This window comes from Gavia stellata, chromosome 6 (genome assembly GCF_030936135.1).
Source record: "Gavia stellata isolate bGavSte3 chromosome 6, bGavSte3.hap2, whole genome shotgun sequence".
Taxonomy (NCBI): Eukaryota; Metazoa; Chordata; class Aves; order Gaviiformes; family Gaviidae; genus Gavia; species Gavia stellata.
The window spans coordinates 26,111,188-26,135,660 of NC_082599.1; the positions used below are offsets into that span (position 1 = coordinate 26,111,188).

The 24,473-nt window shown below is 38.4% G+C and overlaps 1 protein-coding gene across 1 annotated transcript in view; it reads left to right on the top strand.

Annotated features, from left to right (window-relative positions):
• AKAP9 (A-kinase anchoring protein 9) overlaps window positions 1–24,473 on the top strand; it is a 45,434-nt gene that overhangs the window by 15,482 nt on the left and 5,479 nt on the right. The window contains exons 6-23 of the mRNA XM_059818332.1: window positions 547–723; window positions 833–937; window positions 1,369–1,521; window positions 1,763–1,942; window positions 5,346–6,434; window positions 7,509–7,655; window positions 8,039–8,542; window positions 8,975–9,038; window positions 9,747–9,865; window positions 10,682–10,873; window positions 11,785–11,973; window positions 12,623–12,767; window positions 13,516–13,735; window positions 14,771–14,921; window positions 15,840–16,508; window positions 18,220–18,425; window positions 19,322–19,430; window positions 23,761–23,940. Of these exons, the coding sequence (XP_059674315.1) occupies window positions 547–723; window positions 833–937; window positions 1,369–1,521; window positions 1,763–1,942; window positions 5,346–6,434; window positions 7,509–7,655; window positions 8,039–8,542; window positions 8,975–9,038; window positions 9,747–9,865; window positions 10,682–10,873; window positions 11,785–11,973; window positions 12,623–12,767; window positions 13,516–13,735; window positions 14,771–14,921; window positions 15,840–16,508; window positions 18,220–18,425; window positions 19,322–19,430; window positions 23,761–23,940 (4,599 nt within the window). The remainder of the gene's footprint in view (window positions 1–546; window positions 724–832; window positions 938–1,368; window positions 1,522–1,762; window positions 1,943–5,345; window positions 6,435–7,508; window positions 7,656–8,038; window positions 8,543–8,974; window positions 9,039–9,746; window positions 9,866–10,681; window positions 10,874–11,784; window positions 11,974–12,622; window positions 12,768–13,515; window positions 13,736–14,770; window positions 14,922–15,839; window positions 16,509–18,219; window positions 18,426–19,321; window positions 19,431–23,760; window positions 23,941–24,473) is intronic.

A 24,473-nucleotide genomic window follows, 5' to 3' on the forward strand; every position in this document is an offset into this window, starting at 1 on the left:
GGTCCCATTTAACAAACCCAGCATGAAAACAAACCTTATAGCAATTCTCTTTGATGTTAAAGACCCAGTGAGTTTTAGGATATGTCTGTATGTCACTAATCAACTCCTTATGTTGAATAATACTGGTCACAGATTTTTAGAACTATGATATTCCTCAAAGATGCAAATAGCACCTTGACCTTAGGGTCAAGGCATTCCATCCGTTGATGTTAAGTGTATCTTTTTAATGGGCTGCATAGGGATGCCACGCTACTTGCTTTTAACTGACTAGAGAATCTGAAGGCTTCAGAAGGACAAGGCCAGTTCTAGAGAGTAGGTGATGTAGCACAGAACATATGAATTCTTAAAAAATGCTGTTTCTATTTTTTGGATGTAGCACTTAGCATATCCTAACTTTACATTCTGTTTCACTTGAAGAGTAAGAGTTTTGTTAGGAGAAAAAAAGAGGGATATTTTTTCTCTGTCAAAAATGAGTGCTGTTGCTATTGTTAGAAAACCCTTCCAATCTAGTACAATATATTCATCTTCTTGCCATATTGTCACCAGGTTGAACAGTTAACAAATCATCTAAAAGAAAAAACAGACAGATGCAGTGAGCTTTTGCTCTCTAAGGAGCAACTTCAGAGAGATATACAAGAACGAAATGAAGAAATTGAGAAACTAGAATGCAGGATAAGAGAATTGGAACAAGCCTTAATCATCAGTGCAGACAACTTGCAAAAGGTATTGCTTGGTCTAAAATTATCATGTATTTATTACTTTCATCTTTTCTTGGGAACAAAATGGTATATCTTTTTTATTTGTTTATTATTAATATTATTTATATTTAAAGGTAGAGGAAAGAAAACAGCTTGGCACCATCATAGTAAAGGGAGAATTACCTCTTGAAGTACAACTGCAAGCTGAACGAGAAGCTGTAGACAGAAAGGAAAAGGAGGTAAAATACCTATGAAGTGTTCCATGTTTCCGCTGATATTTTTGGTTTGTCAGTTTTTGCCTTCTGTTGAGTTTAGTGAACTATACAGATGAAATTTTTTAACAGATCAGAGAGACAGCAGTCCAAATCCCTTTGAAATTCTTTTGTGAGCCATGATAATTGTTATTGTGTATGTTAATGCTTATGACTTACAAGAGTGTTTCTGGAAGCAAAATTCAGCCCAATTAAGAAAAACTTCATAGTGATTTCAGCTGATTTTTAGTGGCTTTTAAAATTCCATTCAGTTTAAGGACTCAGAATGTCACTGACTACACATTTTTTTGTTTGTGCATACCAAGCCAGTTTACTGTAGGCATTGTATTTGAAAATTATGACATTTAATTTTGGTATGGCTGTCTACTCCTTTTCCACCATTTGTTTTGGAAACATAGGTCACAAACCTTGAGGAACAACTGGAGCAGTTTCGAGAAGAGCTAGAAAATAAAAATGAAGAAGTTCAGCAATTGCACATGCAACTAGAAATTCAGCGAAAGGAGTCCACTACACACTTGCAAGAACTTGAACAAGAGAACAAATTATTTAAGGTAATTATGTAGCCTAGAGCTTTATTCTCCCTCCTCCCCAGAAATAAATTCTTGGAAAAAGCCAAGATCCCAAATTCTTTCTCAAGCATTCCGCAGTTCAACTTACAAAAAGGTCATATAATTACTTCTCATTCCATGCAATTTGTTTATTTTAATTCCTGTGCCTTAAATACTCATACAAGAATATGCAGAAAACATCATGTACAACTGTAACGTGGTTTTGGGGCGGTTTTTTTGGTAGGATGAAATGGAAATACTGGGACTAGCTATCCAGAAAACTGAAGATGCCACCATAAAGGACCATCGTTTAGTGGCTGGGAGGCTCGCTCACATCATGCAAGAAAAGGAGCAGGAAATAGATCATCTTCATGAACAAATTGCAAAACTGCAACAGCAACTTGAAGTCACAACTGACAACAAAGTACATACTTTTGAAATATTTTTCAGAGTCCTACTTTGTGTTGCTAGCCGTTTAAAGAAAAAAAAAAAACCTCCGTCCCCCCACCAATTACATTATCTTCTATTGCTGCATTAATTTAAAAATGCAAATGCTTCAGTTTCAAGCAATGCTTTAATCCTGATCTGGTTTTCCTCTTTTGTCTCATTTTTTTATGAAGGATATATTTTGCTTGCTTTTCTTTTTATTATTCTGCCTTATTTCTGCTTGAGTTTTTGTCTTAAATTCTTCTTCATTCCTTATGCTTCTAATGCTTCCAAACATTTAATAGTATGTAGGTAGCTCAATTCAATCTCAACATTCATTCTACCATCTTCCCTACAATGACATACTTTCAGTGCTATGTTTTGGTGACACCTGCTGCTGGATCATGTTGGATTTCATAGGGTTTTTTTAGCAGTTGAACTTTTGTGCTCCATGAGCTTGTGTAAATAATTTGTCATCATACCAATGTTGGCAAGATCTTTAAGCCAGTTTGAAGCATGGTGGATGTGCAAACAAAATGCTGTGTTTTATTAGAACTGGAGAGCAAGAAAGAAAGAAGCAGATTCATCTTTCTTTTATTTACTGAGATTTAACACCTGTAGCTTTCTGTTATTTTTCAGTTGTGTGTTTTTATGATAATGAGCTTCATCTTCTGGCTTACTTCCATTTTATATAGATACAACGCATTTGATTTCAACAGAAATGCTTATTTTGCATTAATGTAAGTGACCAGCGGAAACAGGCCTTCAGTCTCACATTTTTTATAGAAAGAAAATTGGATCTTTTTCAGTGGATGAATTTTGCATTCTGACCGTTTTAAATGTGAAAATTTATTAGTCATAAGCTTTAAAGTATTATTCGGTAAAGTAAGGACGTGAGTTTTGTTACCCCTCAGTAGCTGATTGAACATTTAGGGTAACATTCTACTTGTTGAATCCAATAAAATAGAGCTCTGACGGAGCTGGATAATTTCACTGAGGTTTTATGTGCAAAATTTAGTTATAATGAACCTCAGTGAATAATAACAAAACTTTGAATTGGATTTAGGAAAGATCATACTTTAGGAATCCAGAATGGTTCTGCTTTATACAATGACCACAGTAATATGGTTACATTTCTTGTCTTGAGAGAAATACCCAGGATTCAGGTATAATTCATTTTAATGATTGGCTCTTCTCATCTTATATGAAGTTTCATATTCTTAATTTCATCCTCTTATTCAGTTATATTTTCCAGGACATTAACTAATTGTTCTGCTTGATTATGAGATCAGTATTAAATATGAATAGATTGTTCTTAAGTTAATCCTTTTCCTAGTCCCTTAGACATCTTCATCCTACTAAGTGCTTTTATATTAATTGCTGTATTTGCCTTCTGTGATCCTTTATTCCATTACGTTATGAAGAACAGAAACTGTTATGCTGTCTTGATAGCAATCACCAGGATTGCTGTCCTTTTATTCTGAAAACCAATTACTTGTTCACATTTTATTTAGTGTTTTTTGAGCTTTCTCTAGTCTCTGTGGATTTTTAAAAATAAGTTCTTGGTTGGCAGATCAGCCCCTCTAATTTATATGGTCACAGTTATAATTTATTTTTGTACATATTATACTTATTACAAAGTAATCTTCTTATTCTATTTAATTAACTAAACCTAATGAAGTATTGAGAGATAAAGGAAAAAGTATGGCTATTTCAGTAATGTATTTAGTCATCTTTCTTCTCTTCTGCATTTTTTTTTCTTCTTCGTATTTCTGAAAGGCCCTTTTAGAGTTCTTACCTATTTTAGGTACCACAACTGATTTTATTTTACAATATCTCTTTTCTGAATATACTTGACAGATTTCCTTCTGACTTTTTCATTTCTGGTGTAGAAACACTGTTCATTTCAGATCTCCAGACATTCCCTTAAGAAAATATATCCATTTTGTTTGTTAGACTTACTACTTATAATCTGGTCTGTCTTTATTTTGACTTTGTAAAGGATTTTTTGTCATTCTTCTACACTCAAATGAGAATTTGTTCCCACTGCAATTTAACAAGCAGGTTTTTAAATTAATTTTATGAAACTTATTCTATTGGAGTCTGATAACTTGTTTTATTATTCCTTTTGCTAAGACTTTTTTACTTATTAAAGTTAGTGTTCATCAGCATTGGTCATTCCATTTTTTGTGTCTACTCATTTATTTCTTGTTAGAAGCTGATATAAGATGGGTTCTCTTTTCTGCATCATAAAGTCATCATGCTCATATTTGCTCAGTTACATAATTTTATTAATTTCTTGGAATTTTGAGCCCCTTACACAACCTGTAATTTTAAGTGTCTTTAGAACTAAGCTAGGAAAGTATTATTCTCACTCTCTTCATGTCTTCACCAATCTCTCTGAATTTTGTTTGGATAGTCACATACATTTTAAAATCAATACTTCTATAACTTTGTCTCTCTTTACTTTCATTTAAACTATAGCACAAAGAAATAACTGTGCTCTGGGTCTATGGGTACTATTTGCCCTGTGTGTTTTTGTGCACATCTGCATAGGTGTATGCACACACACACACACAAACAGACAAACACATATTTAGGTTTGTGGTAGGAAATGTCAGAGTCAACTGATAGGTGTTTTCTGTGGTGTCAGACTAAAAAGCGTGTTATAATGGTATTTTTCAAGACAATTAATTAAAGGTCTGTGTATTTAAAATACATATTCTTCTTAATTGGCTGTGTCCTGTATAAATCTATTTGACCACATGAATGAGTGGTGCTTTTGCATGAGGAGCACGGTATCTTTCTAATCTAACTGAACATATCTGAGCTGAATGTGGTAAGCTTGAGGATTTTTTTTATTCTTCTTATAAAGGAAGTTTGTAATGTAATGCAGGAAAATTTATCTGTAAGTTTTAAGCTTCATAAATCTTGGTTCCTTGGAATTCTTTGAGTAAGAAGAGTATATTAAACCTTGATTTCATAAGAAGATTGAACAGCAGACATGACCACTCCATTTCTATCCATTTTAATTTTCAATAAAAAGGCTGAGACAGAGCTTTAGACCAAACTATTGGGAAAAAAGTATTGTGAACACTTAAACTTTAGTATTTCATATCTCTGTGAATATTACAAATGCTTTCACTTCGTTTGATGCTTTCACACCTATCTTGCAGTTCATTAGGGTCACAGGCTACTTTGTCAGTCCTATGTGAAGATGTCCTGATTCTCATAAAGGTTTACAAGAGACATACCATTAAGAAATTCACTGAGGACATACTTTATTTTACAAGATGTTTCAATGTTTAATCAAACTGTTGCTGTGAAGTCCAGAAGAGAGATTATCTGAGGGTTTAGTAGTTACCCATTATGAAATTCTTTCCTTGTATTTTTTTTTCCAGGTTATTGAAGAGCAAAATGAGCATATACGGGAGCTTGAAGCCCAGGTAGAATGTCTGAAAAGTGACCAAGAACGTGTGAAGAAAAAAAATGATGAGGAAGTAGAGCAGTTGAATGATGTAATTGATAAGCTTCAGCAGGAACTGGCAAATATTGAACAAAAGGTACCTGCAGACATTGTTGCTTTTCAAGAAGATGCTGACAATCTGACACACACACTTGAAACAGTTCTGGCAGAAAAGGAAGCTTTGGAAAAGCAAGTAGAAAACATCAGTGTAGAGGCATCTCAAACAAAGAATGAGCTCGAGGAAACTAAGTTAAAAATGAACCAGCTAAAGCAAGAAATAAGTATGTTAAAAAAAGAGCATGAAAGTATAACAGAGAAATGTAAGTGTGCACTGATGAAAGGTGATGGGGAAAAAACAGGAGATAGGAGCAATGGGAAAACTGAAAAAGCGGAAGAAGGCTTATGTGAGAAGATAGAGTTGCGAGATCAGTCCCAGCTTAGGTCTTCAGATGAGAATACAAGAGTCGCCATTAGCAAGATGGAGGTACAACTGCAGCAACTTCAGGCATGCATTAAGGAAAAAGATTCAGAACTGTGCCAGTCCTACAATGAAATAAAAGACCTGAAAGAGCAAGGCAAAGCTGAAAGAGAAATACTTAAAAAGAGGATATTAGAACTGGAAAAGACACTAGTGGAAAAAGTTGCTGCTGCTCTTGTGAGTCAGGTTCAGCTGAATGCCATTCAAGAGCAAAGAAAATTCATGCAGGAAATTCAGGAAGCCTCAAAATGTGTGGAGGAAGCAAGCAAGAATGCCCAAACAGAGAGTTTGGGTGATAGAACTGAAAATGAGATGGAATCAAAATTATCACTCTTAACAGAGAGGCTTAGAGAGATGGAGGACCAACTGGCAATGGTAAGTTGTAACTTGGAGCTAGAAAAAGAAAATTTAAAAGTTGCACAAAAGGAAGCTAAGGTGAAAGAAGAGAGACTCTTAGAACTTCAGCAATTACTAGAAGAGGTTCAAGAAAAACACAAAGGAGAGATTCAGAAACAGATCAAGCAAGAAGAAATGCAGACATATCAGGTAATTAGATGCCATTTTCTTCTGGCTTGTTTTCACTAAAATCTGTTATTTTATGTAAACTATAATGAATAAAACACTTCTTAGTGAGACTAGTGATAGAAATGTTCTGCTGTGTGGGGTAGACCTTCATTTCTCTATTATTGCTGGAGTTATGAAGAAGAGAAGGATGTTATTTTAGCTGAACCCCACTATCAGTTTCCAATTTGCATTAAAAACACTTTGTCTTTTCACGAATGTAGGGTGATTTTGAATTTTGAACATACACTTTCTTATTTTTACTTTGAATTGACATAGAATGGAGTGAATTACAATTTTACATGGCATGGAGGTAGAGACACAAAAATTATCTTGAGAGGGTTCAGAATGATAAAGGGGTGATAGCAATTTGTCTGTACAGCTTGTTCTGGGGGTTTTTTGGGGGGCAGGTATTTGTTTATGTATGCTTTGATTTTGGTTTACTTTTCCTTGCTTTCCTGTCTTGATTCCAAAGGTATTTCCCATCAGTAGTTTTTACTGGTATACATTTGTCCTGATTTCTATCCACCGCTGGTAGTGTTGCCTCTGAATTTAAAACCTTCAGTGAAAGTTGACTGTGCTTGATAGCCCAAACATGGGCTTGATTGCTGAAACTCTTAAGTTCAGAGGCATCATGGAACCCAGTGCTGAACCAGAAAAGGTTCTAAGACCTTTCATCCAAATGCAGATTGAATGAATGTCTTAAATGTCTAATAATATTATCAGACTTCATTTCCCACTCTCTCTTGACCTTCCTCCCTGTGCTTTCTACATGGTGTAGCCAATTTCTGCTTGCAGTTCAGTAAACTGTAAGAAGACAGTCTTTCCTCCCACGCTTGTCTTTCCTCCCATGCTTATCCAGTTTGTGGGAGTTAATCTAGGAAAATGCTCTTTCAGTCTTAATTTTTTGAGGCTATGTTAATCCAAATAACATTTGGTTTCCCCTGTGGTCTTTTCATTTGTGGCTTCTGTAAGTTGGTGCGAAAGTGATCAGTGTTGTTAATACTTGATTCTTCTTAAGATTCTTTACCATTTTCTGTATCTTGTGTTGCCATGTAGGTAGAAACACAACTCATGGAAAGTCAAAAAGAAAATCTGCTTATTAATGAATTTGAACTAGAGAAAGGTAAAGAAGAGGCAGCTGCTGCTAAGGAAGAACTCAGCAGTTACAGAGAAAAGGCAGAAAAACTTCAGCAAGAACTAGCAGTAAGAACCAGATTTTTCCGTATTGTATTTAAAGCAAATGATTACACAGGACTTACTGTGCAAATATTCATTTTTTTTTTCAATCTTGTACTGAGAATGCCACCAAGAAAAATGGTCACGCAGTACCTACTATCAGTGGAATAGAGCTGATGCTGTAGACCAAATCTTCACTTGTTGCCAAAGTACATAGTTTTACAGTCCACTGTAGTGCAACAGTGGTTCTAAAGCTATATTTCTTAGGAGGTAATATTTGTTACCATGTGTCATAACTGCTTTAAAATAGGACTAAACTGAGTTCTAATGGTATAGAGGATTGTTTGGGTTTTAGATATTTTTTTTAAAATACTTGGAAGAACTGCAATTCAGATTCTCCATATTTACAGGTAAAAGAAGAAAGTCTGAGACGTCTTCAGGAAGACCTGTGCAAAGTCAAAGAGAACCTAGTTCAAGCAGAAGAGAGGCTTGCAAGTTATGTGAGAAAGGACAAGGAAATGGCAAAAACTGAAAGCAAAAAGGATGCAGAAATATTGTGTGATTTGTCAACCATTGAGTCTACTCTAATTAGAAAAAGCTCATCATCGCAAACAGACAAGACTGGGGAAATAAACAGCTGTATCCAAACTTCACCTGTCCTTGTTAAAAATGCAGAAATCCAAATCGATTTGCAAAATGGATGTTCTTCAGAAGAGATTGCAGAGATCATAAGAGAATTTACTGAAAAAATCGACCAAATGCAAGAACTCCACGCTGCTGAGATCATGGACATGGAGGCAAGGCATATCTCTGAATCTGAAGCATTAAAGAGAGAGAAGTTTGTTGCAGTGCAAGTATTGACTGAAGAATGTAATACTTTAAAGGAAGTCATAGAAACTCTACAAGCAAAAGAGGTATGTATCCTGTTTTATATTCATTGAACTACTTCGGTTCGTGCTTTTACTCCTGCTACAGAAATTCCCATTTGAAGTCTGTTAAGGGTGAACCACCACATGTTCAGTATAAAGCTTTTAAGTGTTCTGATGTTTCCAAGGCCTAGGGAGAGATTGTGAACCCCTTCCTCAGCAATTTAAGTTTGGAAGTGTGCTGAACTATCAGATGCTTCCTTGTGCTACTGCCTTGGACCTGTTCTGCTCTGTGAAGTGGGGAACAGTGTAGGTCACAGTATTGAATGCCATCTTTCTCGTCTTCATTTTGATTACTTTGATTGCAGAGAAAACTGAACAAAGAGGTTCATATCATTTCCCTCTGCTTAGAATTAGCTCCCTTATTGTGAGTGGGTGTGGGGTGATCAAAGATTTGATTGTTCTCTTTTCTAAATGTAGGGAATCCCAGTTTCTGGATTAGCACGTGCTCCACCGTATCAAGCTAGAGATGGAGGTTCTAGTGGTAAGAAACTTGGTTTTATAGATTTCAAACACCGTTATAAATTGAATCTGCTTTTTTAATATGAAGTTTACCATTAAAGAGTTTGTGTTCTAAGAAATAAATACAACTACTCCCCAGATCAAAGCAGAAGCCTGTCACACTAAGAAAAGGTACTGAGCATGCCATGTCTATTAATTTGCTTCGTAAGGAAAATGACTAGAGTGGAGATAAGTTTAGCTGAGGGATCAGATGCTAATTTTTTTCTTCCCACTGGAGTTCCTATATTCTTCTTACATATTACATTATCTCTTCAGCACAGCTTCATCATCTCTTGATAGAACTTAAAGCTACAGCTCCCTAGCAGTGGGAGATGATGACAGGTACTGATTTCTCCAAGAGCAATAAAAATTATTAATATTATCCTTTTCATAGGCAAAGGCTAAGCATATTAAGGGGGGGTCATTTGGCAGAAGTGTTTGTGCAAGTAGTTGTTTCTCTTTTAGAACTAAACTAGGATTTTTAAGTTTGGGTTTTTTTAGTTCTGTTTTGCTGTTACTACTTTGAAACTGAAAAAGAATAACTATAAAACAAGTAGTCTCCAGGCTTAGAACCAACTCTGGTGACATGCAACCACCTCTTACAACAACAGACAAAAACACTTTTTTGATGCCTGTTCTTCAAAGTTTCACAGTAATCCAGCTTTCATGTTTTTCTCTCCTTTTATTTTAGACTCCAGTTCAGACTGGAGTCAAGGAATGTATCTTGCTCAGACCCAGGAATCTGACATGATATCTGAAGGAATAGATGAAGGTGAAACTTCAACAGATTTACTTCCAAAAAAAATTAAGGTAAAATAGAACTGATCATTTTTATTATGGAACAAGAATGATACTACCAAAAGCTTACATTAGCTGCTGCTTGATTAGTGAAAAGAGAACCGTTTAGATAAGTTTTAAAGTGTCACCTTTTTTAATACATTTTAAAATAATTCTGATAAATTATATGGTTTTTTGCATGTTAAATTAGGTTAAATATGACTTTTGTAACTGTAGGCTTGTTCTCGATCATGAGAAATATAACTACTGTTAATTATAATTTATTGTAGTTATTGTGTATTAATGATAATGTCACTAACATATATTACACAATTTTATAGATTCTGTTGTTATAGCTGTAGAATAATGTCTATATTATGAAAGTAAACAAATGTGTTTATTATAAACAATAAGAGTATCATGTTTTTAATTACATTTTTAAAAAAAAAAAGCAAGTCTTTTGCAACAAAGCCCTAGCTTAATAGTAATTTCAAAAAGTGAATTGCAAAGCTCACCTGGAAGCTTCCCAGGACTTTGTTTTTAATATGTGAGTTTCCACCAGCAACCACTTCAAAATTTGAGTATTGATTTGACAGGTGAACTTGGGGAGTTTTCATTTGAAACTGAGGAAAAATACACCTATTTATTAAGTTCTACTGTTTGGCAGATACAAAGAACTGGGTGACACTTCTGTCTTTGATATAAGGAAGCATAAATAGTTTCCTTATGCTGACCAATTTAGAAGTACCAGTATTCCAATATGTGTGAAATAAGTTTATTATAAGTGTTATGGTTGTTGTTGTTATTGTCAGAACTGGCATTACTGATTTCTTTTTGTATTTATTGTAGGGTTTGCTGAGAGCAGTCCATCATGAAGGCATACAGGTGCTGTCTCTCACTGAATTTCCATATGGTGAAAGAGAGATGCCACCTCTTAAACAAGAGCCAGAGTCTTGGCTTGAGGAAAGGAAAGCTTTTCTAAGCACTATTTCATCTTTGAAAGACCTAATTGCAAAAATGCAACTTCATAGAGAAGCTGAGGTATAAATAATATTTTAAGATTCTATCTAATTAAAAACAATTTATGATAACCTTTTAAGGCATATTCGCAATTCAGGTTTAAGTGCTCTAAATATACTGTTACAAGGCAAAATATTTCAGAAATATGCAGTAGAACTGCATGTCACACTTTCTGGTAATAAAATATCTTAAATTACAGCTTGCATGTGTTCTTTTGTGCACTGATAGCTTTTGACTGTATAGATCCACCTTTTAAAAATAGTTCTATTTTAAAAGCATGTTTCCAGTAGCAGTTAAAGTAGATTTTTTTAATGTTGTTATTTATTGGTGTAGTAGAATTTGGATGATAGTAAAAAGATTCTGTAGTGAGAGAAAAGAGGGGAAAAATTGTTTAAAATATAACACAATATTAATCAGTAATCTGTTAAAACTTATTAGGACTTGCCTGTCTAATTACCCCAATTAGACTTTTGGATATATGTAGGTAGTTTCTGTTACTTCTGCATTTCCTTCAGCATGTTGAAGTGGGGGGATTAACTTTATATCATTATAAAATTAAATCTTCTTCTTACACAATATCTGCAAACTACCACATAGCTCTCAGAGTGTAGGAACATACATGTAACATCATAAGAATTAAAAGGACAGTGTGATACAGTAACATAAATAATAACTACACAGGTCTAAGTTTTCAGTTGTAAAAGCTAAATTGCTTCCATCTAAACACAGATAAAGTTTGTCATTTGTGCATGCAGAAGAAATCATAACGTGTACAATAAATGCATCCATTTGTATGAATGAATGTTACGTAGCTATTGAGTAAGAAAAGCTCAATATTCCACTGAAAGCACACACTTTAGATAAAATGATAATGACCATTCTTGATGTTATCTTTGAATTCTGCTGTTTAAATTGGTTTTATACCACTGTAGATTTATGCAAGTACTGAATCTCCTGAAGGTGTCTCAGACTGGCGAGGAGAACTTCTGCATGCTATTCAACAGCTTTTTGTGAGAGAACAAAATGTTCTTCTTGCTGCGTTTCAAACTGAACTTGCAGAACAGGGCACAAGAGATGCAGTGATATTGATGAATCAGTTAGAGCACAGACTACAAGAGCAGGTAATATAAAACATACTTTAGTCAAAGTGTGTTTGTCTACATTAGATTTTAATTTTGAATGTATAAATCCATTTAAAAATATATGTATTAATAGTAGTTTTGACAGTCTAAGGGTGAAAACAAAGTAAGACTTGTAGGAAGAAGAGGTGTCTTTAAAAAGAAAAACTGATATGGTGCGCGAAAGAGATTTTTGGGTGCACAAGCTATAGAAAAAATACAGCCGCCTTCGGAGATCAATTTGAATTAATTGAGCTTGATTTCATTAAGTTAGTTAGAATTATGTTACACTGTCTAAGAGAAAAGGTAGCTTGTTTATGTGAAGCAAGTTGTAAGAAGAGGAAGTGATAAGGCTGCTACGGGACAGAGACAGGTCAGATATCTCCTCTGGACATAGAAGGATTAGTGAGGAAAATTACAATTTGCCGTAAAACTGATAGCTCTTTTGATTCTATAATTTTGATGCCTAATAGAGAAATAAAAAAATAACAAGCAGTTCTTCTCAATATTATAATATTGATGTAATTATGACTTAATTGAAAATGTTTTGAATATATATGCATTATGAATATATAAGTAAATGTAATATCCACACCATAGATATTCTAACAAAATCTGGAGTTTTACTTTTAAATGTTTCTCATGCTAATAGGCTACTAACCAGAGAGCAGCAATGGACTGTCTTCAGAATGCAGACAGAAGAAGTTTGCTGATGGAGATTCAATTATTACATGCTCAGATGAACAGTAAGAAAAATAATCCAAAGAGAGAACAAGAGATTAATTCAAAAAGCCAAGGTGACTTCTGTGGTAATATATGTCTATTTCCAAATGCTTTCATGGTAGTGCTCATTACGTTGTAGGTGAAAAAATGATGACTTTCTTTGCTCTCTAATTTTGATACTTATGTTCTGAGCGTGCATACTTTTCATCTTTTTCAATCTTATTGGACCAATTTTGCAAAAATTAAGATATAGTCTGTGTTCTTATGATTTGTATCAAATTGAAAGTGATACAAAGTTATTTCAATTGCTATAAAAATTGGGCTTGTATTTTAAGGTTATTTTCCCTGTATGCGCTTCAGCGTTTAGGTTCAACAGCTTTGATATTATCTAGGTTGGATAGTCAGTCATAATGAGTTAACTAAGCAGCAATTAGAATGAACCTCAAAAAGTTCAGAGAGAAGGTGTACTTTAAGTAAATGCTCGCTGTCAGCATTTTGTCACAAAAATTTGGTCACAAGTATGCATACATACCTAACTTCAGTTACGTTAGTCATAATCCAAATGATACATATTGATATGGTTGCGGACATAGCCTTTTAAAGAAGTTTAAGAGTTGAAGTGATTTCTTGGAAAGTATGAAAGGTATTACAGTATAAAAGGCATGGTTTTGCTTTCACTCCACTATTGAAAGAGTATATTATTTTAAAGTATGACTCTTAGTGATGGCCTTGTGGTCATTCTCTGTGCCAGGGGAAACTTTACCCAAACAGACAGTGTTGTTTTTTTACTAAGTAATTTCCATATTAATGGTACTCCATTAGAAATGCTGGAGTATAATATGCAGCAGAAGCAGTCACAGATACTGGAGATGCAAGTGGAGCTCCGGAGTATGAAGGACAAAGCAGCTGAGCTTCAGGAACAGCTGAATTCGGAGAGAATGATGGGTGCTGAGCTGAAGAATGAACTTGCACAAGCCAAACTAGAGCTTGAAACAACCCTTAAAGCACAGCACAAGCACTTCAAGGACCTAGAAACCATCAGGTGCAGCTTTCACTGCCAAACTTTCTGTGTTGACAGTGAATATGATCTTTTCTATGTTGTCTGAAATCATAATACTGATTTTATTAAGTAAGTTGATCTCGTGTAAGGTAACTGCTTCTCAGTTTTTTCTGTAAAACATACCTGACAAAAAATAGACTTCTGTTCCATTTGACAAAAAATGTAATTCTATAGATTAAGAAGATCTGATTCATAGTTTGATTTAATGATCTATTAATATGTAGTTTCCTTTTAAATTTTGATACATTAAACTACTGTATACAAGCTAATAAGTATACCATATTTATTAAAGGTTTTTCTGCTTCTAAAACTGAACATGGAGAAAAAAAAAGCAGAGTTAAGATGACTTTGCAAGTACTTCCATATGAAATTCCGTAACTTCTAAGTGTTGCTTTGGCATGGTCAACAGCAGAGGTAACAGGCCAAATATCTGGCACTCAAGAAAGCCATTATTATTTATACCTGGACCAGATGGATGTGCCCATGTACGGTATCTTAATGTTCAGCTCAGAGATAAAAAATTGAGACAGGGTTTAAATTGGTATTACTTTATAGATTACCTTAAAGCCTTTACAGACCATCAGGAGCAAGGTTCTTTCGCAAACTGATGCAAAATTGATTTGCAAAAAAAATGAAAATTCAGGGCATTGATTTTCCCCCCCCTCCCCCCAATAGACTTTTTCTTTTGATACACTTGGCGGCAAGATGCATTTCCCCTGCATTCTTTCAGATTCTGACCAGTGACTGGATTAAGTTGAACACTAGCTGCCTCTGAGCTGCCAATTAATAAAAACAGCAGCTACAAAGTTAGCAGGATGGACCTACTTTCTGTCATTTTTGAGCTATGGAACTCTATTTTTGAGTTAGGCTTGTTTTTCTAAATAAGCTTTTCACTGTAACTCTACTACACAAGCAGTGTTTTCAGTGCACAAGATGGAATAAATTTCAAGTAACTGATGTTACCATGATAGGATTAGAGCCATTGTCTAATCTAAAGTTTGCCCATTTCTCTTTTAGGACTGAAGTTAAAGAAAAAGCAGCTGAGCTAGATATTCTCAAGGATACAATGGCCAGTGAACAGAAAAAATCAAGAGAGCTACAGTGGGCTTTGGAAAAGGAAAAAGCTAAAATGGAACGCAGTGAGGAAAGAGGAAGAGAAGAGCTTGAGGTATTCCATAATCCCAAATGGCCTGGAACATCAAGGAGCACACAAGTATTCTTTTGATTAACATTTCATCTCAGCTTACATTTTTGTCCAATGTGTGTTCCGTGTTCTGTCTCCAACAGCAGTATTTTATCATCTAGAGCTGAAGAAAGATGTATAGAAGCTGTGTAGCAAAGAAAGAAAAAGGTCTGATGCAAATGCCATTTAAATCAATAGGCATTTTACAACTGTGCTTTTCAGGGCCAAGATGAAAAGATTCTACTTTATATAATAGCCCTCATATATTCAAGGGGACAGGACACTGCTAACATGGATACACCTACCCCCCACCACAACCTAACTCATAAAAGATAGTATTTAAGAATATTATTGAAAGAGAGATATTGTTTTTCTCCATTTTAAAAGTCAGCAGTTTCACCTCATGAAAACTAAACCAGGAAGTTTACTTTAGGAGAAAATGCGTTAGTAGCTTCCCCGGTACCTCTGCAGTATCTGATACAGTAAGGGAGAGAGAGAGACGGTAGCCCAGTACAAGTATTTAGACAAAAAACACGGTCACCTTAATAGCATAGATGTATTTACATCTTGAAATCTTAACTTGCAGAATCACTTTCACAGTTTTAGAAAGTAAAAGCAGCTAATTATTTTCAACTTCAGAACTACAGCTGTTTGTATCTCATTAAAAAGTATATGTTACAAATATTTTTTTATGACAGTATCTGATTTTATGTTAAAGACACCTGTAATATATTTTAATATCAGATGTAACTGCAGCATTCGGAGTATTGTCACGTTAATTGTGAATAGCAAAACCTTTTAAAAGCAACATGTTAGAGGTGGCATATTTGCAATTTGCAGGAGATTATGGAATTGTACGCAAATGGCTTTAATCAATTCTTTTCTTCTGTTTTCTCATGGAAGGATTTAAAATTTTCACTTGAAGATCAAAACCAAAAGAACTTACAGTTAACTAAACTTTTGGAGCAAGAGAAACAGCTGTCAGCTGATCTGCAACAGAAAATTGAATCCCAAGAAGCACTCAGTGCTGCCCAGCTGTCACGTGAACAAGGTCGTAATTCTGAGTTGCAGGTGCTTCTTGAATCAGAGAAGGTTCGAGCTCTCGAAATAAGCAGTGCCCTAGAAAGGGAAAAAGAGCTATGTGCTCAGCTTCAAAGTGCTGAAGATAAGGGGCAAGCTGGAACACCTAATCCATCTGAGGAATTACTTAAAGAGCTACAGAAACAAATGGATGAAAAGCATGACCGTATAGTGGAGTTAGTGAGTGAGATGGAGAAGTATAAACTGGAATCTGTGCAAGTGAGACAGCAAATGGAAAAAGAAAGGCAGATCCAGAGGAAAGCATTACAAGCAGAACAAGATGCTAACATAGTAGCACAGAAGAAACTCCATGAACTGGAGTCCAAAGTAGAAGACCTTCAGTGGCAACTTGGAGAAAAGAAGCATGAAGTTCATAAATTAGGGAATGAAACAAAGAAGTTGCAGGAAATAATCCAAGAACTGCAGAAAAAAGAGCAGGAGCATGAAGGAAGAAAGGAAGCTGAAAGGACACCAAGCCACAATCCAAATGAGGTACAGTAGGACTGAGAGCAATGTGTAATACTGAACTGTGCAATTTAGCTTTTAATTCTTTTGTTCAATTAGCATTGTGTGTCACTGTGCCTTTACTCAATCTGTAAAATAGCCTGCAGATTACAAAATACAGGCACCAGGGAAAGGGAAAGCATTTCAGTTTTGCTACCTGAAACTATTTACACACATTCTCTGAGAATGAAGCTGTAGGGGTGTGTAAGGAGAAGCATGAGCAGGAAAAATGCATCTGAATGTATACACACACTTTGTGTCTTAGTATAGGAGAAGAATATTCCCTGCACCCAGTCGCAGGAATGAGCCATTCCTGTTCAGGAATGCTCCAGGTCAGTGCTCTTTATCTTTAGTTCATAAACCACAAGTGGCCTTTGAAACATTTAAAAGTGATCTCCCAACAACTTCAATAATTAAATGAGTAAGTAATCAAATGGGCATATGCATGAACATGTATATGTTAGCGAACAAAATAAAAGGAAGAAATCAAGGTAAAAAATTAATTTAAGAATTTAGCCTAATTTTTAGATGAATGAAAGTTGGAACCACTGTTGCCTGTAAATTTTTCCCTCTCATAAAAGGTTTGGAATTTTTTAAAATTATTTTTAAATTACTTTTAAAACTCTTCAGACACTTCCCTGTAAGAGATAAGTGTTGCTGGGTGAGTGATTTGTGAGTAGGACCAGAGAGGGTTGCCAGGAGGCTTGCCTCTTTGCTGACCATGTTTTTGCCTATCCTGCCATCATTCCATGCATTTTGGCAGCTGTCTGTCTGTGGAGCCAGGAAGGAAATTTTTCTCTTCATCTAATTTGGCTACTGGTTTTAGTAGTTTAGTAGTTTTCTGAAGCACTGAAAACTACCCACAGCTAGAGGCAGGATGTTGAGTGCATTGATAGCTGTGATAGCATCAGCCTTCCTGCCACGCCCAGTTTGTGCATCTTGCTCTTCTGCTCAGAGGTAACTGCCAGCACTGCAGTCAACGAAGAGTCTTCCCTTGGATGAGGTTGGCAGTGGCTGTGGGGGCTTTTTCCCCTCCTCGGCAGCAGACAGTATGATCTGGATCTGCCTGAAGTTTCAAATAATGACTCTCCTGTGACATTCGCAACACTGCTTTTTTTCATTGGTACCACATTGTGGTCACATACCCAAAGGCACAGCCATAGACTCATGTTTCCTTGGGAGGGCTAGCAGTTCTTCCATGGCCAGTGTTGGGGGGCTGTTAGTGAGGGTGACAAGCACATGTTCAGTGCATTGCTTCGCTTGTGACAGCATCAGTGGTATGGCTGCCTGTCACTGTGGACTGACCTCCATGACCATGGTGCACTTTTCCAGTCCTGTTCCTCTGCCTATGAATTGGTCACCAAAACACATGGGCACGGTTGCCCAAATTCTATGCACAACTGGTAAAGGAGCTGCTGGCAGAAGAAGGAGAAAGGCTTGGTGGCTTCCTGCCCACTGAGTTTGTTGAATGGATTCATACTGTAGCTAGATCTTAGTCAAGTGAGGCATCACACCATACCATTCACAAATAGTTTAGTGGTACACTACAACAGTAGTATAGTCACACTAAACCCCTCTCTGTGTCAGAATGGTTTGTTCTTCAATTTCTGGGTGTGTTTCAGAATCAAATGTTTCCATTTTAAAGACCTGGACCACATGCATTCTTTATATATATATAAAAATATGTATTTATGTACAGACTACCTGGGATACACCCAATGACAGAACAAGAAATTGGGTTCTCCAGCAAAAAATGGAAGGAGCTGAGGCAAATGAATCAACCTACCCCACGCTGACAGGAGGAGGAGATCTCTCTGCTGCTACTGAAATTCTGGAAAATGTCAGACAGAAGCTGCAAAACGCATCTCCAAAGCTGAAGCAGTTGGCTTGGAAAGCTGCTAGCAGGTTAGACGAGTCCTCAGCTACTTGGTTTTGTTAATAGCAACCAGAAAGCTAATATATTGGGTTTTGATCATAATTCACAGACTACAGGCCTAACTGATTTTGAAGTTTTTGTAGTTTTATAGTATATGCCATTACTTGAGATATACTTATGTAAGACAGGATCCCAGAGTATCAAGTGCTGCTCTAAATCTTACATGTTTGTTATGGTCCTTCATAAGTTACAGCAAAATTGTATTTATTTTTTTTCTCTGAAAAGTGATAAGGTTTATTTGGGTATGGTGTAGGTAGATAATTTTAAAACAATTTAGTAATTAAATAATTCACTGTATAAGGGGACAAATATAGGGATTATTGCTATGGATCATCCCCCTTGCTTTCCCTAGAAAAAAATAATATTTTATGGTCAAGTGAAACTGATCTTGATTCTTATTTTCTCGGGTTACTATTTCCTTAAGAAAAAAAAACCCCTAACATGGTACCAGGTCCATGGGAGGTTTGAATCTGTTTTTTTATTTTGCTGTGATGGTGATTTAATATTAAACATTCATTCTGAAACATTTGGACAAAGCAGAATGCATTATGTCTTGGAAAGAGCCTAAGATTTTGCTAAGATTTCCAACAAATTTGTTGGAAGCAGCACCACATTTTCAAATATGCTTCATGTAGAACTTCCTTTTCTCAAAATTAGTGGAAACTGTTCTATGCAAATTCTTCATAAAATCGAGCCAATTTCATCTAGAGTCACTGAGCAGTCTTGAAAATGTTGCCATGTCTCCAGTAACTATGCTGAAGTGACTTGCTAAAGACCCAGTGCATATGGATCGATGGAAAGTCCTATGAGGCTGGCTCGTGGTGTCAGACTATACCTGTTGTTGAAACTGTCACTTTTGTTTCAGATTACAGTTTGAAACAGCAGATGATCAAGACTTCATTGCAATACAAAATGCTATTGAAGAAGTTATTTCAGAACTGCAAAAACTGCCCGGATTGTCCTATCTGGAAGAGGTGAGTGCAATGTTGTAACTTTGGTGGGAGAGTTTGGATGATGAGCTGTGAGAGGAAACCAGCAAGGAATTGTTAAGTCTGTAGTTACCCAGGTCTGTACTTTATAGAGGAAAATCTGCTCCAGTGAGTGTTCTGATTTGGAGTTGGTGAAATGTAAAACCCCCTTTCCTTTTATTTTTTCTATTTTAATTACTTTAAAAGTGAATTTTCGACTTTCAAATTAAGAGTTTTCCAGTTTAATTATGAATTTTTTAATCTCATGATTTTTTGTTTAAGAAAAGATATTTTCCTTTTAGCAGTATTTCTGTAACTGAGGAAAATTTGCTCAGTACTTCTGGATGCTAAAATCACAGAATCACAGAATCACTAAGGTTGGAAAAGACCTGTAAGATCATCAAGTCCAACCAAAAAAAAAAACCAAACCACACCACACAACAACAACAAACCACAACACACCAAAAACCAACCCACCCAATACCACACAGCTCCATGCCCATCAAGCTACATCCCACAATGCCACATCCACACGCTCCTTGAATACCTCCAGGGAGGGTGACTCTACCACCTCCCTGGGCAGCCTATTCCAATGTTTCACTACTCTCTCAGTAAAGAACTTTTTCCTAATATCTAGCCTGAACCTCCCCTGGTGCAACTTGAGGCCATTTCCTCTTGTCCTGTCACTAGTCACTTGGGAGAAGAGACCAGCACCCACCTCTCTGCAACCTCCTTTCAGGTAGTTGTAGAGAGCGATAAGGTCTCCCCTCAGCCTCCTCTTCTCCAGGCTAAACAACCCCAGCTCCCTCAGCCGCTCCTCATAAGATTTGTGTTCCAGACCCCTCACCAGCTTCGTCGCCCTTCTCTGGACACGCTCCAGCACCTCCATGTCTTTCTTGTAGTGAGGGGCCCAAAACTGAACACAGTATTCAAGGTGCGGCCTCACCAGCGCCGAGTACAGAGGCACGATCACCTCCCTGCTCCTGCTGGCCACACCATTTCTGATACAAGCCAGGATGCTGTTGGCCTTCTTGGCCACCTGGGCACACTGCTGGCTCATCTTCAGCCGGGTGTCGATCAACACCCCCAGGTCCTTTTCTGCGGGGGAGCTTTCCAGCCACTCATCCCCAAGCCTGTAGCGTTGCCTGGGGTTGTTGTGGCCAAAGTGTAGAACCCGGCACTTGGCCTTATTGAACTTCATCCGGTTGGCCTCAGCCCATCGATCCAGCCTGTCCAGATCCCTCTGCAGAGCCTTCCTACCCTCAAGCAGATCAACACTCCTGCCCAACTTGGTGTCGTCTGCAAACTTGCTGAGGGAGCACTCTATCTCCTCATCCAGATCATCAATAAAGACATTAAACAAGACTGGCCCCAAAACTGAGCCCTGGGGGACTCCGCTTGTGACCGGCCGCCAACTGGATTTCACCCCATTCACTACAACTCTCTGGGCTCGGCCGTCCAGCCAGTTTTTTACCCAGCGAAGAGTGTACCTGTCTAAACCACGGGCCGCCAGCTTCTCTAGGAGAATACTGTGGGGAACAGTGTCAAAGGCTTTGCTGAAGTCCAGGTAGACAACATCAACAGCCTTCCCCTCATCCACTAGGCGGGTCACCTGGTCATGGAAGGAGATCAGGTTGGTCAAGCAGGACCTGCCTTTCATGACCCCGTGCTGGCTGGGCCTGATCCCTTGGTTGTCCTGCACGTGTCCCGTGAGCGCCCTCAAGATGAGCCTCTCCATAACCTTCCCCGGCACCGAGGTCAGGCTGACAGGCCTGTCGTTCCCCGGATCCTCCTTCCGACCCTTCTTGTAGGTGGGCGTCATGTTGGCAAGCCTCCAGTCATCCGGGACCTCCCCCGTTGACCAGGACTGTTGATAAATGATGGAGAGCGGCTTGGCAAGCTCCTCCGCCAGCTCCCTCAGCACCCTTGGGTGGATGCCATCAGGCCCCATAGACTTACGAGTGTCCAGGTGGCATAGCAGGTCGTTAACTGCTTCCTCCTGGATCATGGGGAGCCTATTTTGCTCTCCATCCCTGTCATCCAGCTCAGGGAGACGGATACCCTGGGGATACCTTGTGTGGCTGTTAAAGACTGAGGCAAAGAAGGCATTAAGTACCTCAGCCTTTTCCTCATCCTTGGTGACAATGTTCCCCCCCACATCCAATAAAGGATGGAGATCCTCCTTGGCTCTCTTTTTGTTGTTAATGTGTTTATAGAAGCTTTTTTTGTTGTCCCTCACGACCGTGGCCAGGTTGAGCTCTAGCTGGGCTTTCGCCTTCCTAATTCCCTCCCTGCATGACCTAACGAGGTCCTTGTATTCTTCTTCACTTGCCTGCCCCTTCTTCCAGAGGTGGTAAGTTCTCTTTTTTTCCCCGAGCCTCAGCATAAGCTCCTTGTTCAGCCAGGCCGGTCGTCTTCCCCGCCGGCTCTTCTTACGGCACATGGGCACTGCCTGCTCCTGCGCCTTCAAGATTTCCTTCTTGAAGAAGGTCCAGCCTTCCTGGGCCCCTTTGCCCTTTAGGACCGTCCCCCAAGGGACCCTCCCAACCAGTGTCCTGAACAGGCCAAAGTCTGCCCTTCGGAAGTCCCTGGTAGTGGTATTGCTCACCCGCCTCCTTACTTGGCTAAAAATTGAAAACTCTATCATTTCATGGTCGCTAAGCCCAAGACGGCCTCCGACCTTCACTTCTCCCACCAGACCCTCTCTGTTCGTAAACAGCAGGTCAAGCAGGGCACCTCCCCTGGTAGGCTCGCTTACCAGCTGCGTGAGGAAGTTATCTTCCACACACTCGAGGAACCTCCGGGACTGTTTCCTCTTAGCTGTGTTGTACTTCCAGCAGACATCCGGTAAGTTGAAGTCCCCCCCCACCCCCCACAAGAGCAAGGGCTTGCGACTGTGAGACTTCTGCCAGTCGCTTGTAGAACGCTTCATCGGCTTCTACGCCCTGGTCGGGTGGTCTATAACAGACCCCCAGCAGGTTATCCGCCTTGTTGGCCTTCCCCCTCATCCTTACCCATAAGCATTCAACCCCGTCGTGACAATCATCCAGCTCTATACAATCAAAGCACTCCTTGACGTACAGAGCCACCCCACCGCCTCTCCTTCCTTGCCTATCCCTCCTGAAGAGCTTATAGCCCTCCATCGCAGCACTCCAGCCATGCGAGTCGTCCCACCATGTTTCTGTGATGGCGACCACATCATAGCTGCCCCGCCGCACGATGGCTTCCAGCTCCTCCTGTTTGCCGCCCATGCTGCGTGCATTGGAGTAGATGCACTTGAGCTGGGCTATCGGTCTTGCCCCCGACAATGGCACGTCACCCCTAGGCTCACCTCTGGGTAGCCTGGCTTCATCCCCTTTCCCCTTCGAGTCTAGTTTAAAGCCCTCCTGATGAGGTTTGCCAACTTACGGGCAAGGATCCTTTTCCCCCTTGGGGACAGCTGAACACCGTCTGCACTCAGCAGGCCCGGTGCCATGGAGACCACCCCATGGTCAAAGAATCCAAAATTCCTCTGGTGGCACCGGTCTCTGAGCCACGCGTTGACCATGTTTGCTTTCTTATTCCTTTCAGTGTTCCTCCCCACCACTGAAGGGATTGCAGAAAACACCACCTGCGCACCCGATCCCTCAATCAGTCTCCCCAGCGCCTTAAAGTCCTTCTTCATCCCTTTCATGCTTCTTTGCTCTATCTCCTCGCTGCCAACCTGCAAAACTACCAGTGGGTAGTAATCGGTGGGCCGTACCAGACTGGGGAGTTTCCTCGTGAGCTCTCTCACCCGGGCCCCAGGGAGGCAGCAGACTTCCCTGTGGGTTGGGTCAGGCTATATTGTATTGATAGAACACATTTACTTAAACAGACCTGTATTTACCAAAGGAAAGGCAGTCGAAGATTGAGTAGTGTGCACCTGTGTAAAAAAATTAAATGAGGTAATCTGTTACAAAGAATTCAGCAATATTTGATTTTAACTGAGCTTGGCTAGGTCCTTAATTAAATTTTAGGCAAGCATTTTCAACATGACCTGAAAAAAGTTTTCAGGCTTTTCTTTTCCTCTAAGTTAGATAAATCTAAACATAGTACAAAAGCTTTGCATATCATTATAGCTGGTACAGTTGAGCTTGTGTGAAAATATTCTGCTGTGATATACAGGATAAGCATAGAAGAGAAAGTCACATTAATCTATAGTTTACATGTACACTAATGTTTTCTTTATGTAAGTTACTATGAAGTTATTGTCATTATCTACAAAAGTTTTTCACTGTAAGCCAGTTGTTTTCAAGTTGGCAACTTGGATCTAATACAAGCTGTGTTTGGTTTTCTTTTTTCCTTCTAGCTGAAGCTGGTGCTACCACCAGGGACTCCATCTAGCTCGTTGACTGAGAGGCTGCTGAGACAAAATGCTGAGCTGACGGGCTTTGTCAGCAGACTGAGTGAAGAAAAGAATAATTTGAGGAATGCTGTTATGAAACTGGAGGAAGAACTGAGGAGATACCAGCACAGACAACCTTCTGGAGACTATGTATGTCTTTAGTGGTGCTGATACAATGATGTATAGGCATAAAAGCATCATTGCCCTAGTGACCTAAGTGGGAGTGGTCAAGCTGTCTGTCTTTCTTGGCTTCCCTCTGCAGAGTAAATGGGTGTGAGTTATTCTTGTCCTGTGGTCAATATATCTCGACTCACTCTGTTTACTGTAAACTTCGTGATTTTACCCAGTTTCTTTTTGTTAACTGCTCATTTCTTATAAATTCCATGTGCTTCTCTTTTTGATCTGTGTCTCATCACCGTGTTGAGTAGCAAATAGATCCAGATAGCTTCAAGATCATGAAGCTAGTATGATCCAATGAGGGGGATTTTTTTTTTTTTTTTTGAGAAGCTGTATTTTTCTAGGACATTGATCAGGCTCCTAAACGCACTGCTTATGAGTTGTTAGGATGCAAGAGTGGCCTCAGATCCAATCAGTGGGTAGTTTTTCTCTCATTAGTTTTATGAGGTCTCCACCAAACCAATGACTAGAATGACACAGCTCAAGCTTTTCCAAACTGTGTGGTT